General features: G+C 39.1%; 1 protein-coding gene across 5 annotated transcripts in view; it reads right to left on the bottom strand.

The window, feature by feature from the left end:
* Mkln1 (muskelin 1) overlaps positions 1-18106 on the bottom strand; it is a 311316-nt gene that overhangs the window by 54796 nt on the left and 238414 nt on the right. For all 5 annotated transcript variants that reach the window (NM_001429298.1, NM_001428642.1, NM_001428641.1 and 2 more), the window contains 1 exon segment: positions 14489-14601. In NM_001429298.1, the coding sequence (NP_001416227.1) occupies positions 14489-14601 (113 nt within the window).

Here is an 18106-nt window from a genome sequence, read left to right as displayed (position 1 = left end):
AGAATGTGAACATGAAGGTCCTTGCAAAGACTGACAGTATTTTAAACACCAACAAACCTAGTTTCTCTATAGAGAGAAAATTCTACCAACATCAGAAATAAACTCAGGAATATTACTAAAGAATAACAGAAATTACAAGAAAAATAATGTTTATTAAGAAAAGCAAGTACAATTTAACAATAGTTAATAGTGTAGGTAAAAAATTGACAAATAGGACCCCGGCCCGCAGCAGCTCTCTGCCCCCAGACCCGGTGAGAGAGAGACCCAACCGCCTGGTCAGGTGGGCACTCCTGAGGCTGCAGAGCGGAAGAGACCAACAACACTGCTCACCCCTGCCCACATCCCTGGCCCAAGAGGAAACTGTATAAGGCCTCTGGGCTCCCATGGGGGAGGGCCCAGGAGCGGCAGGACCCCTGCCTGAGACACCATTGGAACCTGAAAGAAACAGACTGGATAAACAGTTCTCTGCACCCAAATCCCGTGGGAGGGAGAGCTGAACCTTCAGAGAGGCAGACAAGCCTGGGAAACCAAAAGAGACTGCTCCCTGCACACACATCTCGGACGCCAGAGGAAAAAGCCAAAGACCATCTGGAACCCTGGTGCACTGAAGCTCCCGGAAGGGGCGGCACAGGTCTTCCTGGTTGCTGCCGCTGCAGAGAGCCCGTGGGCAGCACCCCACGAGCGAACTTGAGCCTCAGGACCACAGGTAAGACCAAATTTTCTGCTGCAAGAAAGCTGCCTGGTGAACTCAAGAAACAGGCCCACAGGAATAACTGAAGACCTGTAGAGAGGAAAAACTACACGCCCGAAAGCAGAACACTCTGTCCCCATAACTGACTGAAAGAGAGGAAAACAGGTCTACAGCACTCCTGACACACAGGCTTATAGGACAGTCTAGCCATTGTCAGAAATAGCAGAACAAAGTAACACTAGAGATAATCTGATGGCGAGAGGCAAGCGCAGGAACCCAAGCAACAGAAACCAAGACTACATGGCACCATCGGAGCCCAATTCTCCCATCAAAACAAACATGGAATATCCAAACACACCAGAAAAGCAAGATCTAGTTTCAAAATCATTTTTGATCATCATGCTGGAGGACTTCAAGAAAGACATGAAGAACTCCCTTAGAGAACAAGTAGAAGCCTACAGAGAGGAATCGCAAAAATGCCTGAAAGAATCGCAAAAATCCCTGAAAGAATTCCAGGAAAACATAAATAAACAAGTAGAAGACCATAGAGAGGAGACACAAAAATCCCTGAAAGAATTCCAGGAAAACACAATCAAACAGTTGAAGGAATTAAAAATGGAAATAGAAGCAATCAAGAAAGAACACATGGAAACAACCCTGGATATAGAAAACCAAAAGAAGAGACAAGGAGCTGTAGATACAAGCTTCACCAACAGAATACAAGAGATGGAAGAGAGAATCTCAGGAGCAGAAGATTCCATAGAAATCATTGACTCAACTGTCAAAGATAATGTAAAGCGGAAAAAGCTACTGGTCCAAAACATACGGGAAATCCAGGACTCAATGAGAAGATCAAACCTAAGGATAATAGGTATAGAAGAGAGTGAAGACTCCCAGCTCAAAGGACCAGTAAATATCTTCAACAAAATCATAGAAGAAAACTTCCCTAACCTAAAGAAAGAGATACCTATAGGCATACAAGAAGCCTACAGAACTCCAAATAGATTGGACCAGAAAAGAAACACCTCCTGTCACATAATAGTCAAAACACCAAACGCACAAAATAAAGAAAGAATATTAAAAGCAGTAAGGGAAAAAGGTCAAGTAACATATAAAGGCAGACCTATCAGAATCACACCAGACTTCTCGCCAGAAACTATGAAGGCCAGAACATCCTGGACTGATGTCATACAGACCCTAAGAGAACACAAATGCCAGCCCAGGTTACTGTATCCAGCAAAACGCTCAATTAACATTGATGGAGAAACCAAGATATTCCATGACAAAACCACATTTACACAATATCTTTCTACAAATCCAGCACTACAAAGGATAATAAAGGGTAAAGCCCAACATAAGGAGGCAAGCTATACCCTAGAAGAAGCAAGAAACTAATCGTCTTGGCAACAAAACAAAGAGAATGAAAGCACACAAACATAACCTCACATCCAAATATGAATATAAAGGGAAACAATAATCACTATTCCTTAATATCTCTCAATATCAATGGCCTCAACTCCCCAATAAAAAGACATAGATTAACAAACTGGATACGCAATGAGGACCCTGCATTCTGCTGCCTACAGGAAACACACCTCAGAGACAAAGACAGACACTACCTCAGAGTGAAAGGCTGGAAAACAACTTTCCAAGCAAATGGTCAGAAGAAGCAAGCTGGAGTAGCCATTCTAATATCAAATAAAATCAATTTCCAACTAAAAGTCATCAAAAAAGATAAGGAAGGACACTTCATATTCATCAAAGGAAAAATCCACAAAGATGAACTCTCAATCCTAAATATCTATGCCCCAAATACAAGGGCACCTACATACGTAAAAGAAACCTTACTAAAGCTCAAAACACACATTGCACCTCACACAATAATAGTGGGAGATTTCAACACCCCACTCTCATCAATGGACAGATCATGGAAACAGAAATTAAACAGTGATGTCGACAGACTAAGAGAAGTCATGAGCCAAATGGACTTAACGGATATTTATAGAACATTCTATCCTAAAGCAAAAGGATATACCTTCTTCTCAGCTCCTCATGGTACTTTCTCCAAAATTGACCATATAATTGGTCAAAAAACGGGCCTCAACAGGTACAGAAAGATAGAAATAATCCCATGCGTGCTATTGGACCACCACGGCCTAAAACTGGTCTTCAATAACAATAAGGGAAGAATGCCCACATATACGTGGAAATTGAACAATGCTCTACTCAATGATAACCTGGTCAAGGAAGAAATAAAGAAAGAAATTAAAAACTTTTTAGAATTTAATGAAAATGAAGGTACAACATACCCAAACTTATGGGACACAATGAAAGCTGTGCTAAGAGGAAAACTCATAGCGCTGAGTGCCTGCAGAAAGAAACAGGAAAGAGCATATGTCAGCAGCTTGACAGCACACCTAAAAGCTCTAGAACAAAAAGAAGCAAATACACCCAGGAGGAGTAGAAGGCAGGAAATAATCAAACTCAGAGCTGAAAACAACCAAGTAGAAACAAAAAGGACCATAGAAAGAATCAACAGAACCAAAAGTTGGTTCTTTGAGAAAATCAACAAGATAGATAAACCCTTAGCCAGACTAACGAGAGGACACAGAGAGTGCGTCCAAATTAACAAAATCAGAAATGAAAAGGGAGACATAACTACAGATTCAGAGGAAATTCAAAAAATCATCAGATCTTACTATAAAAACCTATATTCAACAAAATTTGAAAATCTTCAGGAAATGGACAATTTCCTAGACAGATACCAGGTATCGAAGTTAAATCAGGAACAGATAAACCAGTTAAACAACCCCATAACTCCTAAGGAAATAGAAGCAGTCATTAAAGGTCTCCCAACCAAAAAGAGCCCAGGTCCAGACGGGTTTAGTGCAGAATTCTATCAAACCTTCATAGAAGACCTCATACCAATATTATCCAAACTGTTCCACAAAATTGAAACAGATGGAGCCCTACCGAATTCCTTCTAGGAAGCCACAATTACTCTTATACCTAAACCACACAAAGACACAACAAAGAAAGAGAACTTCAGACCAATTTCCCTTATGAATATCGACGCAAAAATACTCAATAAAATTCTGGCAAACCGAATTCAAGAGCACATCAAAACAATCATCCACCATGATCAAGTAGGCTTCATCCCAGGCATGCAGGGATGGTTTAATATACGGAAAACCATCAACGTGATTCATTATATAAACAAACTGAAAGAACAGAACCACATGATCATTTCATTAGATGCTGAGAAAGCATTTGACAAAATTCAACACCCCTTCATGATAAAAGTCCTGGAAAGAATAGGAATTCAAGGCCCATACCTAAACATAGTAAAAGCCATATACAGCAAACCAGTTGCTAACATTAAACTAAATGGAGAGAAACTTGAAGCAATCCCACTAAAATCAGGGACTAGACAAGGCTGCCCACTCTCTCCCTACTTATTCAATATAGTTCTTGAAGTTCTAGCCAGAGCAATCAGACAACAAAAGGAGATCAAGGGGATAAAGATCGGAAAAGAAGAGGTCAAAATATCACTATTTGCAGATGACATGATAGTATATTTAAGTGATCCCAAAAGTTCCACCAGAGAACTACTAAAGCTGATAAACAACTTCAGCAAAGTGGCTGGGTATAAAATTAACTCAAATAAATCAGTTGCCTTCCTTTATACAAAAGAGAAACAAGCCGAGAAAGAAATTAGGGAAACGACACCCTTCATAATAGACCCAAATAATATAAAGTACCTCGGAGTGACTTTAACCAAGCAAGTAAAAGATCTGTACAATAAGAACTTCAAGACACTGAGGAAAGAAATTGAAGAAGACCTCAGAAGATGGAAAGATCTCCCATGCTCATGGATTGGCAGGATTAATATACTAAAAATGGCCATTTTACCAAAAGCAATCCACAGATTCAATGCAATCCCCATCAAAATACCAATCCAATTCTTCAAAGAGTTAGACAGAACAATTTGCAAATTCATCTGGAATAACAAAAAACCCAGGATAGCTAAAGCTATCCTCAAGAATAAAAGGACTTCAGGGGGAATCACTATCCCTGAACTCAAGCAGTATTACAGAGCAAGAGTGATAAAAACTGCATGGTATTGGTACAGAGACAGACAGATAGACCAATGGAATAGAATTGAAGACCCAGAAATGAACCCACACACCTATGGTCACTTGATTTTTGACAAAGGAGCCAAAACCATCCAATGGAAAAAAGACAGCATTTTCAGCAAATGGTGCTGGTTCAACTGGAGGGCAACATGTAGAAGAATGCAGATCGATCCATGCTTATCACCCTGTACAAAGCTTAAGTCCAAGTGGATCAAGGACCTCCACATCAAACCAGACACACTCAAACTAATAGAAGAAAAACTAGGGAAGCATCTGGAACACATAGGCACTGGAAAAAATTTCCTGAACAAAACACCAATGGCTTATGCTCTAAGATCAAGAATCGACAAATGGGATTTCATAAAACTACAAAGCTTCTGTAAGGCAAAGGACACTGTGGTTAGGACAAAACGGCAACCAACAGATTGGGAAAAGATCTTTACCAATCCTACAACAGATAGAGGCCTTATATCCAAAATATACAAAGAACTCAAGAAGTTAGACCGCAGGGAAACAAATAACCCTATTAAAAAATGGGGTTCAGAGCTAAACAAAGAATTCACAGCTGAGGAATGCCAAATGGCTGAGAAACACCTAAAGAAATGTTCAACATCTTTAGTCATAAGGGAAATGCAAATCAAAACAACCCTGAGATTTCACCTCACACCAGTGAGAATGGCTAAGATCAAAAACTCAGGTGACAGCAGATGCTGGCGAGGATGTGGAGAAAGAGGAACACTCCTCCATTGTTGGTGGGATTGCAGACTGGTAAAACCATTCTGGAAATCAGTCTGGAGGTTCCTCAGAAAATTGGACATTGAACTGCCTGAGGATCCAGCTATACCTCTCTTGGGCATATACCCAAAAGATGCCTCAACATATAAAAGAGACACGTGCTCCACTATGTTCATCACAGCCTTATTTATAATAGCCAGAAAATGGAAAGAACCCAGATGCCCTTCAACAGAGGAATGGATACAGAAAATGTGGTACATCTACACAATGGAATATTACTCAGCTATCAAAAACAACGAGTTTATGAAATTCGTAGGCAAATGGTTGGAACTGGAAAATATCATCCTGAGTGAGCTAACCCAATCACAGAAAGACATACATGGTATGCACTCATTGATAAGTGGCTATTAGCCCAAATGCTTGAATTACCCTAGATCCCTAGAACAAACGAAACTCAAGACGGATGATCAAAATGTGAATGCTTCACTCCTTCTTTAAATGAGGAAAAAGAATACCCCTGGCAGGGAAGGGAGAGGCAAAGATTAAAACAGAGACTGAAGGAACACCCATTCAGAGCCTGCCCCACATGTGGCCCATACATATACAGCCACCCAATTAGACAAGATGGATGAAGCAAAGAAGTGCAGACCGACAGGAGCCGGATGTAGATCGCTCCTGAGAGACACAGCCAGAATACAGCAAATACAGAGCGAATGCCAGCAGCAAACCACTGAACTGAGAATAGGTCCCCTATTGAAGGAATCAGAGAAAGAACTGGAAGAGCTTGAAGGGGCTCGAGACCCCAAAAGTACAACAATGCCAAGCAACCAGAGCTTCCAGGGACTAAGCCACTACCTAAAGACTATACATGGACTGACCCTGGACTCTGACCCCATAGGTAGCAATGAATATCCTAGTAAGAGCACCAGTGGAAGGGGAAGCCCTGGGTCCTGCTAAGACTGAACCCCCAGTGAACTAGTCTATGGGGGGAGGGCGGCAATGGGGGGAGGGTTGGGAGGGGAACACCCATAAGGAAGGGGAGGGGGGAGGGGATGTTTGCCCGGAAACCGGGAAAGGGAATAACACTCGAAATGTATATAAGAAATACTCAAGTTAATAAAAAAAAATTGACAAATAAAATATGTAGATAAAATAGATACAATCCTTGAAAAAAATATGACCTACCAAATGTTGTGAGATAGAAATGGAGAGCCCTTCCACATAAAAAGTGAATTATCATTCTAAGTTCTTCCTCTAACAGTGGACTCATATCTATCTGCCCTGGTACATTTTATCAAGCATTCATATAAAAAATTATCAATTTTAGACAAGCTCCATTTTAAAAATCTGTTCTATTTCACCTCTAAGTAAATTTTCTGCAGATAACAGCTCTGAAGCTAAATTACTAATATCATAGGTAGCAGAGTTAAAAGCAGAAGGAAAAAGGAAAGGAAAGATAATTGATACATAGTGAGAATACTTTAAGAACATGCACATAAAAATAACTGTTAACATGTCATCAATAGGATCCAGTGATTTCAAAAATTATTTAATTTTATTTTATATATTTGATGTGTTTTGCATGCATGCATGCATATATGTGTACCATGTGCATGTCTTATGCCACAAGGATCAGGAAAGAATTAGATTTTGTGAAAGTAGACATTGTGAACTGCCAGGTGGGTGCTAAGAACTGCACTCAGGTCCTCTGAAAGAGTGGCACACCCTCTTAACTGCTGAGCCATCTCTTATTACCAGATCCAGCAATTTTGAATAGTATACTTCATTAAAAAGTTTCTTGTAGGAATACAAGACTAATTTTATGGCTGAAATAATCATGGTAATTTGTTACATTAATAGAATAAAACATATTAATACCAATACCAAAGGAATTTTTGATACAATTCAATGTATGTTCATAATAAAAAAACATAGGAAAAGAGGAGTAGAAAGTGCTTCAATCTGATAAAGGAATGAGGAAATTTGAAACCTAACCATCACTTAGCAGTAACATACAAATATTCTACAACTAAGATCTGAAGACAAGGATGTTCACACTCACCACTCTATTTTATAGTCAAGGTCACTGGTGAAATGGGAAAGACATTACAAAGCAATGAAGTTATGAGGTAAAGAGGAAGAGTATGAGGCTGTCTCTAGTCATACATAACTTAATTATAGTCAGTGGACTTGGTAAAAATCATACAATCCAAACAAACGCCTCCCTCTCCCCCTCACTCTCTCTCTCTGGGGTCCTTCAGGCAGTCTACAACCAAAGTTCTTTCCATGATAATACTTAAACATTTGTCTCTTCATTCTCGTCTATAGGCAAAAGTTCCCAGAGGCTATATGCTTTTCTGATACACCAAAAGTCTGAATGCAGAAGCAGATGTGGTTCAACTACTTCAACTTCCTTCTATTGCATCAAACATTAAGGAGACTTGAAAAGTATGAAACAATGCCAATTTTGTGTAGAATGGTTGTCTAAAAAAAAATCTATATAGTTGTTGGCGTTCCAAATTCACACAGTAATTTTTCCCATGGACTATATTGGGAGATCCAGCCCTAGGGAAGGAGTTGTAAGCAGATTTCTGTGAGTTTGAGGTCAGCCTGATCTACATAGTAAGTTCCAGGATAGCCAAGGCTACATAAGTGAGACCCTATCTCGGGAAACAGAAACAACAAAACCCAAATAGTTTGCTTATTCAGAAATTATAATTGAGACAGACATTGTCTCAGAAAAAAGAGCAATATCAGAATTGAAGTAAAATGGACCAATTCTGTTGCTAATGATATAAAACATGTTTTAAAGAAACAGAACTATGGAAGACTGTCCTTGATCTCAACATCTTCTCAATGCTCCAAGACTTTTGTACTGAGACTGACAGCAAATGAACAAATGTGTTTTGAGATATCATATGATAAAATAGGCCAACATTTAGAAGTGAATCAGTACTTTTCACATGACCAACACATAAGTGAAAAAGCATGTACAGGTTTTATAAAATCGATCCAACCAGCAAACAAGACCATGAATTTTATCACAACAGACACAAAGCGCTAAGTGATACCAACTACATGACAAACTACCACTAACAAACTACCACATCAAACCAGACACACTCAAACTAACAGAAGAGAAGTGGGCAAGAGTCTCGAACACATGGGCACTGGGGAAAATTTCCTGAACAAAACACCAATGGCTTATGCTCTAAGATCAAGAATAGACAAATGGGACCTCATAAAACTACAAAGCTTCTGTAAGGCAAAGGACATTGTCTTTAGGACAAAACAGTAACCAACAGATTGGGAAAAAGATCTTTACCAATTCTACATCTGATAGAGGGCTAATATCCAAAATATACAAAGAACTCAAGAAGTTAGACTCCAGAGAGCCAAATAACCCTATTTAAAAAATGGGGTACAGAGCTAAACAAAGAATTCTCAGCTGAGGAATATCAAAGGGCTGAGAAGCACCTAAAGAAATGTTCAACATTCTTAGTCATCAGGGAAATGCAAATCAAAACAACCCTGAGATTCCACCTCATACCAACTAATCAGAATGGCTAAGATAAAAAACTCAGGTGACAGAGGATGCTGGTGAGGAACACTCCTCCATTGTTGGTGGGACTGCAAACTGGTATAACCTCTCTGGAAATCAGTCTGGAGGTTCCTCAGAAAATTGGACATTCTACAACCTAAGGACCCAGCTATACCTCTCTTGGGCATATACCCAAAAGATGCCCCAACATACAACAAAGACACATGCTCCACTATGTTCATAGAAGCCTCATTTATAATAGCCAGAAGCTGGAAAGAACCCAGATACCCTTCAACAGAGGAATGGATTCAGAAAATGTGGTACATCTACACAATGGAATATTACTCAGCTATCAAAAACAATGACTTCATCAAATTCATAGGCAAATGGAATGAACTAGAAAATATCATCCTGAGTGAAGTAACCCAATCACAGAAAAACACACATGGTATCCACTCATTAATAAGTGGATATTAGCCCCAAAGCTCAAATTACCCAAGATGTAATCCACAGACCACATGAAGCTCAAGAAGAAGGATGACCAGGATGCTTCCACTCCTCCTTAAAAGGGGGAACAAAAATATCCATAGGAGGGGATATGGAGGCAAAGTTTAGAGCAGAGGCTAAAGGAACGGCCATTCAGAGCCTGCCCCACATGTGGCCCATATATATACAGCCACCAAAACTAGATAAGATGGATGAAGCTAAGAAGTGCATGCTGACAGGAACTGGATATAGATCTCTCCTGAGAGACACAACCAGAGCATGTCAAATACAGAGGCAAACCACTGAACTGTGAACAGGACCCGGTTGGGGGAATTAGAGAAAGGATTGAAAGAGTTGAAGAAGCTTGCAACCCCATAAGAATAACAATGCCAACCAAGCAGAGCTTCCAAGGACTAAATAAACCACTACCCAAAGACTATACATGGACTGACCTAGGGCTCCAACTGCATATGTAGCAGAGGATGGCCTTGTTGGGCACCAGTGGAAGGGGAAGCCCTTGATCCTGCCAAGGTTGGATCCCCAGTGCAGGGGAATGTCGGGAAAAGGGGGGAAGTAAGGTGGGGTGGATGGGGGCACCCTTATGGGGGAGGGGCAGGGGAAGGGGCTTATAGACAGGAAACCAGGAAAGGGAATAACATTTTAAATGTAAATAAAGAAATATATCCAATAAAAAAAAAAAGAAAGATTTGTCTATTTGAGACACAACATTAAAGAAAGCTATATACGGCTGCCTGGAAAGGCTCCTAAAGATCCATTCCCATGCCTCAAATACATCTAAATATGGTCCAATTTTCTTCATTTTTTTCATGTAAAACATGTCCTATGAGAGTAAATATATAAACAGATACAAGAATCTAGTTGTCCTTGATTAACCTAGTCATTAATAATATCGAAAAATCTGAAACAATTAATTGATAAATATTAAAGGTATTTCTAACATAATACCTTTCAATAAGCATAACCTAAATAACCTGAGAAAACACTAGTAAGTTTTTTAAGTAAACAAAAAATCCTAAAACCCTAGATTTGAAAATCACTAATACAAATCACTATCCAGTAAGTAGAGCTCTGTCTAATGCCTTCTGTCTCACTATTCCTATGAAGTCAGAGATGTTTAAGAAAACAAGAGATACAATTAAAATATGTGTGCGTGTGTGTGTTTGTGTGTGTGTGTGTGTGTGTGTGTGTGTGTGCATAGATGACATTTTCCAGAACTCCCTTTATGAAAAACTAACCCAGCCTTTTTAAAGAAGACATCTCTTGCTATAAAACTCATTTTTATTAATACTGTTAGCCTGGAAAGAATACTAAACGTGGATCATGGTTAATAAAAATGCTTTTCTTTGTGCTTACTTGTAGTTCCAAGAAACCCAGGCTCTTGTACAAGACAAGTACAAGGTATTTGTACAAGGTACAGTGGCTCTACCACTTAATAACACCCTAGCCTTTTATTATTTCATTCTAGCATTCTTTCATTATTAACTACTTTAAAGACCATCTCAAACCAACAAAAACATACTAGCCTAGCCACATAAACATTTAAAATTATTTTCTCCTTAAGAACTCAGTCTTTCTATTAGCCTTTGACCACTAAGTGTTTTACTAGACACATGTTTAAATAAATTCAAGTGGTTTAAGTTATTTTGCTGATTGTATATCATGTTTTTGAAACACACACCTTGAGATTCCACCAACAGTAACCTATACTCACTGGTACAAAAAAATTAGGTATACAAACTAGTAACTGCTGAATGTTAGAAACAATGAGCTATTTATGTCAGGACAACGTTACCATTCAGTTCATAGATAGACCAACTTAAGATTTTTAGACATTAACTTAAGTCACTGTTCTATTGCTGTGAGAAGACACCATGACCAAGGCAACTCTTATGAAGAAGAGCATTTAATTTTAGGAGGCTTCCCCTATCATTTCAGAGGTTTGTCCATTATCATCATGGAGGGAACTCCATGGCAGCATGTAGCAGCAGCTGAGAGCTACATTCTGATCAGTAGGCAGAGAGGAAGAGAAAAAAAAAAAGTCTCTGGGCATGACATAGGCTTTTGAAATCTCAAGGCCCTCCAAGGCCACACTTCCTAATCATTCTCAAATAATGCTATACCCCGATGGCTAAGCATTTTAAATATATGGACCTATGGGGGAGGGCATTTTTATTTAAACCACCACAGGCATGATGGAGAAACAAACTATAAGAAACCTGAGCTCCAGTACTAAAATATTTTATTAGCTTCAAAGTAACAGAAAATGTTTTCATCCAAGTAATTACTGTCATTTTTAACTTCATATTACAATGTATGAATATGGTATAAAAAATAATAGAAGGAGCTGGCATAGTGACAAATGCCTGTTACTCCAGCACAGAACAGGTAAAGCCAGGTGTGGCGAAGCCCAAGGACAGCCTTGATTTGAAGCTGGACTGCCCTATCTAGTAAGACAATGTCTCAAAAACACAAAACATCCAATAAAGAAAGCCCCACACCCAAATACCCAATCTTCTGAATTTTGTATTTATCATTCTTTTGCTATACTTCAACACTAACTTTTTATTAAGTTACTTCGTCTATTTACTTACAAAAGAATAAGCATATCTATTAGTTGTTTAAAGTAAGTCCTAAATAATATGCTTCATGCCTATTGGGAACTCAGACTCTATGTGGGAAAACAAGAATACAAATTCAAATGAAGGGGCACACCAAAGGAGGCTTGAATCCTCTGTAGCATCAAGAAAGGCTGCAATGAACAAGGGAAGTCTAAACCGAGCTTTAGAGAACCACGGCTGAAACTGGAGACAGGGGATCCCACTGAGGACACAGGGAAAGCACTGGCAAATGAGACAAGGGAAGACATGGCTGAGCTGCAGAGAAGGTTAAATGCGATTGTCACACAGTCAGGGTATACTGCTGGCAAGTGGGTGAGGCCTCACCCTGCATGACACATGGAGGCTTTCATGGAGGCTAACAGTAGAGGTAACGCAGCAGGGATCGAAGTAAATGTTTCTGAAAGACTAATAACTTACTAATTGTGTTTACTGTTTAGAGGCAGGGTCTAGACGTGTGGCCCAGGTTAATGTGGACCTTCTCTATGTAGACACAGCTGGACTCAAACTTAAGGCAACCCTAAGAGGCTGTTCAGCATGGCCGTGCATTTCTGTAATTCCAGGACTGGAGAAGTATCACAAATCAAAGCCAGCCTAGGTAATTTCATAAGTTAGAAAGGGCAGAGGGGAAGAGGAGGGAAAAGGATATCTGAAATGAAGCATCAATGGACCTTTGGCGTGAATTTGACACAATCAATGAAGAGGGAAGATTTTAAGATGAACCCTATGGTTACTGAAAGAACAGTTACAGATGTAATTAACTCAATTCAAAACACCTGAGAATAAGCAAATTGATTTTAGATATGTCTTTATTTATATTGAGTACAGAAGAAAACATTTCAGAAAATGATACTTCAACACTGAAGATTGAAGACCACCTTTTTTTTTTTAATGTACTTGGGATTAAAAAAAAAGAAATTAGAATTTCAAGGTCTTATGAAAAACAAGTATTACCCAAATGACTATGTTAAGCAAGTACCCAATTTTCAAAGACTGAAGGCACGTCACCAGATATTTCGAATCAGCCTTCCTAAATAAAATCAAAAGTGAAATTTCCTTTTCCATATATATGTATGTGTGTGTGTATGTGTGTGTATGTGTGTGTATATGTATATATATGTATATATATATGTATATATATAAAACTATGTAATTATTTAATTCAAGGCCATAAACGAAAGCTATTTTTATTATAGAAATGTTTCATTTATACATATATAGGCACAAACACAAATACATATATAAGTACTATTTTACTTAAACCTGTCACTTATAAAAACTGACAGGTCTAGCTTAATGATGAGGAGTCACTCTTAGAAATGCATTGTTAGGCAATTTCATCATGTGCCAACATTCTATATTATATCTATATAAACAACTATTTTTGTCTTGACTACACATGATTGTATAGTGAAATAATGAGGGGTTAAGATAGTGAGACAAGGGGCTGGAGAGATGGCTCAGCAGTTAAGAGCACTTGCTGCTCTTGCAAAGGGCATGGGTTCGATTCCCAGAACTCACATGGTGGGCCACAACCATCCCTAACTCCAGTTCAGGGGGAATCTGATGGCCTTTTAAGACCTCTGCAGACCCCAGGCCTGCATGTGATGCACATACGTGCATGCTGGCAAAACACTCATACACAGAAAATAAACGGTCTTTTTTTTTTTTTAAAGCTAGACAATGTGACATCAAAAGTAGACATCAAAAGAATGTTTTCGAGAGGAAACACAATAAGATGGTGGAGGCTAGACTAACTCAGTAACACTGTACTTTGAGGCCCTACGTTCTATCCTTACCAGTGCATGTGAAGAAAAGAAAGAAGGAAGGAAGGAAGGAAGGAAGGAAGGAAGGAAGGAAGGAAGGGAGGGAAGAAGGAAGGGAGGGAGGAAGGGAGGGAGGGAGGATGGATGGGTGGATAGATGGACGGATGTGGGGAACAAGAGTAGAGTGCTGAGGCATGAGAAGATACTACATGATTAACTGCTGAAGTAGAGTAGCTCAAAAGTTAAAAAACAGTAACAACAACAACAGAAAGCTCCTGCTGTCTAGCTCTACAGAACAGACCTGGCTAAGTACACGAGCAATTGATGAGCCAGGGACAAAAATTCCAATGCAAGGTTCTTAAAACTAATTGAGTTTTTTACTTCAAAATTCTTTTGCTACAACTGTAGGGAAACAGAGAAGAAGACGACAAACATGCAGAAAGTGTAGAACCACAGGCCTACCATGACACAGACAAATGAAAAGACTAGGAACTTGCCTCTTTCTCAGTGTCTCTAGAAATACATGTCCACTGGTTCTCCTTCACACTGTATGCCCAGAAGTCAGCAAGATCTTGTGTTCCATCCCAGCCACCAAACAAATAAACAGTCTCTATGAAAATCAAAAAAAGTATACATTAAAAAATGCCTTAAGGATAAGGGTATAGGCACCAGCCTCACTCAATTGTTTCAAAGCATACTTAAGAAGGTACTTTCATAATTTTTACAGTGGTATCTTTACATGTGTAGCCTTCAGAATGTACTCCAGTCATTCCTAAACCTGAGTATGTGGAAAGACGGTGCAGAACTATATTCTGAGAAATTTACTTAAAATCAGATACTAGACCATGTCCCCCAGAATTCTGATTCTAAAGATTTTTTGAGTAGATAAAGAGTCTGTATTTTTAAAGTATCCCAGATGAAATTGGTGCAGCCAGTTTAAGGATCTGTTAGATCATGTGCTGTTTATATTTATCAACTTAACAATGCAGCAACCCTTTAGCTACTAAAGACTGACAGAATCACTCGAAACTGTAAAAATCAAAATTTAGAATACACAGGAAAAAAGAATAACATGAGAACACATGACTGTCACTAGGGGGTTATGGGGGGAGGATCACATTAAAGGTGATGTTGCCTTAATACCAGAGCAATGGTTTACTAGCTAAAACTTAAGAATAAACTAATAAAACATTGGTAGTTCCATAAGAACTGGTCTTCCTTTTTAAAGATTAATCTAATACCTTAAGAAATGAATACTCTGTCTCTCTGAAATGTCTACTGTATTCATAGACTTTATTACTGTAACAAAATTACTTGTCTCTGTGAATCTTTATACAACACGACATTATACACCCTTTCCTATATAATGCCTTTCCTTTGTTATGCACTTACAAACGGTCAAGCTTCGGACCCACTGAAGAATGTGTGTGTAAGACTGTACACATGGTAGCTGTCATCTAAATTGTGCCTGGCCGTGAAGACATGAAATCTAAAACTGCCTGTGGAAATACTGGGACACCAAAAAAGCTCTTTCCAGTCACAGCTGGGCTGTCATCTAAGATTCTGTCATATTCTCACAGTATTTCAAATTTTAAGTAAAACATTCATAAATGCTTCACCTGCTCTCAGAGTAAGAACAGCTCACTGGAGGAAGACTGAGTTCTAGTGCTAACTGGACATTATGGTTCAAAAATGAAGTATTTCACAAAGGCTATTCTTTTCTCCCCCCCCCCCCCCCAAAGCTGGGGACAGAACCCAGGGCCTTGCACTTGCTAGGCAAGCGCTCTACCACTGAGCTAAATCCCCAACCCCCCAAAGGCTATTCTTGAGGTCGGTCCTAGTTGGTGGCAGTATCTGGAGTTTCTGGAACTCTCAGGAGTCCTTAGTTGTAAGAGGTAGGTTAGTAGGAGTGTGTCTTGTAAGACAATGTGCTGTCCTGGCACTCTTGTCCTCTCTCCTGGCCTCCATCGTGTGAGCAGTTCTGCCAACCCTTTCCTACACTGAACAAAAATCCCCTAAAACTTTCCTCAGGTATGTTGTCACAGTGACAAGAAGGCTTGACTGACACAGAAACCTGACTCCAGAGAAGAAGGCCTGTTGTCACTGGCTGCTGTCGTTAGAAGAGTGTAGGGAACAGGCTGGAGTAGAGCTCAGTGCAATTCCAGTGGGAACTGGGAGCAAAGGGCAGATAGAAAGGTGTGAAAAACTTGGTTTGTTTGGGAAAACTGGACAAGTTTAAAACATGAAGACATGGTTTCTGAAGAGCTTAGTACCATTTCAAAAGAAGCCAGGTTCTTTTGAATGGACAATAGGAAAGATGCCATGGGAACGTGTCAGGAATTGGCCAGATGCCCATCCACTGCAAAGAGTAAACACATTAGAAGACTTTTCATTGAGAAGTCAGTGCCTCTAGGGCACTATGACCTCACACCGAATGAAGTTATTTCCCAAAGATTATTTCACCATGTTGATCTACCTGGAGCTCTGAGCCTACTTACACTGGTAGCAGATTTTGGTGTAGTTTACCTGATGCTGGTTTTGCAGACATATAGAAAGCTAGAGTCAAAATCATCAAGGTTTTTACTCAGATTTCAAAGGAAGGCTTAGAAGTGAGACAATGTGTATAGAGAGTTCCTGAAAGGGAAATGTATGAGGCTGTGAGAATGAAGTCAAAGATATAAATGAACACCAGGAACTTAAGAGATTTCAGGAACATGGGATTGTACTGAGGAATGCTTCAGGCAACAAGAAAAACTAACCTTAAAGACAGGCCATGTGAATTTTAACAATCAAATGGTGGGAAGAAATCCCTCTTACAGCTGGGCTCTCAATGTTGTTTCTGAAAAGCAGGTCTCTTTCTCATATCATAACATAACTCACATACCCTGGGTACAGAGATAGGCTATAAATTTCATTTCTGTAAGTCCACTTCTCCATTTAGGAATGAAAATATTTACTCTTGTAATTTTATGTTTGAAGTTTACCTAACTTATTTTATAGAGGGATACCTTTAAAAGCTTACCTCGAGTCTTATCAGAGATTTTGGACTTGAATTTCTACCCCCTACAGGGCAACTCTTAAAGGCTTGGTCACGACTAGAAGCACTATTTCAGTAGGTTCTAGGAACTTTAAGAGGTGGATATAGCTAGAAGTAGGTCACTGAAGCAATGCTCTTAAGAGTAGTATCTTCTCTTAGTTCCTGTCTATCCTCCCTCCTTCCTTCCCTCTGCTTGATGGTCATCATGATGAACTAACACCTCTAAAAATGTGAACCAAAATAAGTATTCTTCCCCTAAGCTATTTTTCTGAGGTATCTGGTAACAATGGCAGGAGATCAATGCAGAGTGACCAAGCACCATTCATTCCATCTTCCTCAGTCTTAGTATTTTATTTACAAAACTCTGTTGGGAGGTCCACCAGATTTAAGTTATATAAAAAAACATTCTGAAAGTTGTCAAAAATGAACATTTCTATTTTTAAAAAGAAAAAATGAACAAAAACAAACCTCCAGTTATCTTTCAGTTCCCAGACACAGTAACAACAGTATTACTGAACTGGACTCCAAACTAACCAATACCTGGAATCCCTTTGGCACTGTAAAACTATGAAACAATGACAATTATTTTAAACTACTAAAAATCTGTGTTATTTCATAACTATAAAATGATCCATTATCATTAATTTAATGGCATTGTTTCCTAAATGACATATAGTAATGTCCAGACACAGACTTTTATAGGAAGAAGAAATCAAATAATTTTCATCTGGCTTAAGATTATTTGCCAAGACCTCACTATAACAGCAATTAACCCCGTTAATTTCTGAAGCTTGTAGAGGGAGGACCACATAACTAAAATAGCAATAGCGATTGACCTTTTGTTTTATAGTACTTCTGAGCACCCTCTGGATAAGGTTACCCTGGTTCATTAACTTTAATAACCCTTCCTCTTAGGCTCTGAGTTCTCAATGTTCTTTCTGAAAAGCAGGTCTCTTTGTACACATAAACTCTCACAGCAAAGAAAGCCCACATTTCCACAACAGCCTCATTGATAGCTGAGCAAAATAATCTCTGGCACAGGGCAAGCATCCCAACAGAATTGAGCCAAGATGTCATT

Source organism: Rattus norvegicus, chromosome 4, assembly GCF_021556685.1.
Source record: "Rattus norvegicus strain SHRSP/BbbUtx chromosome 4, alternate assembly SHRSP_T2T, whole genome shotgun sequence".
Lineage (NCBI taxonomy): Eukaryota > Metazoa > Chordata > Mammalia > Rodentia > Muridae > Rattus > Rattus norvegicus.
This window is presented reverse-complemented; position numbering and strand designations above follow the sequence as displayed.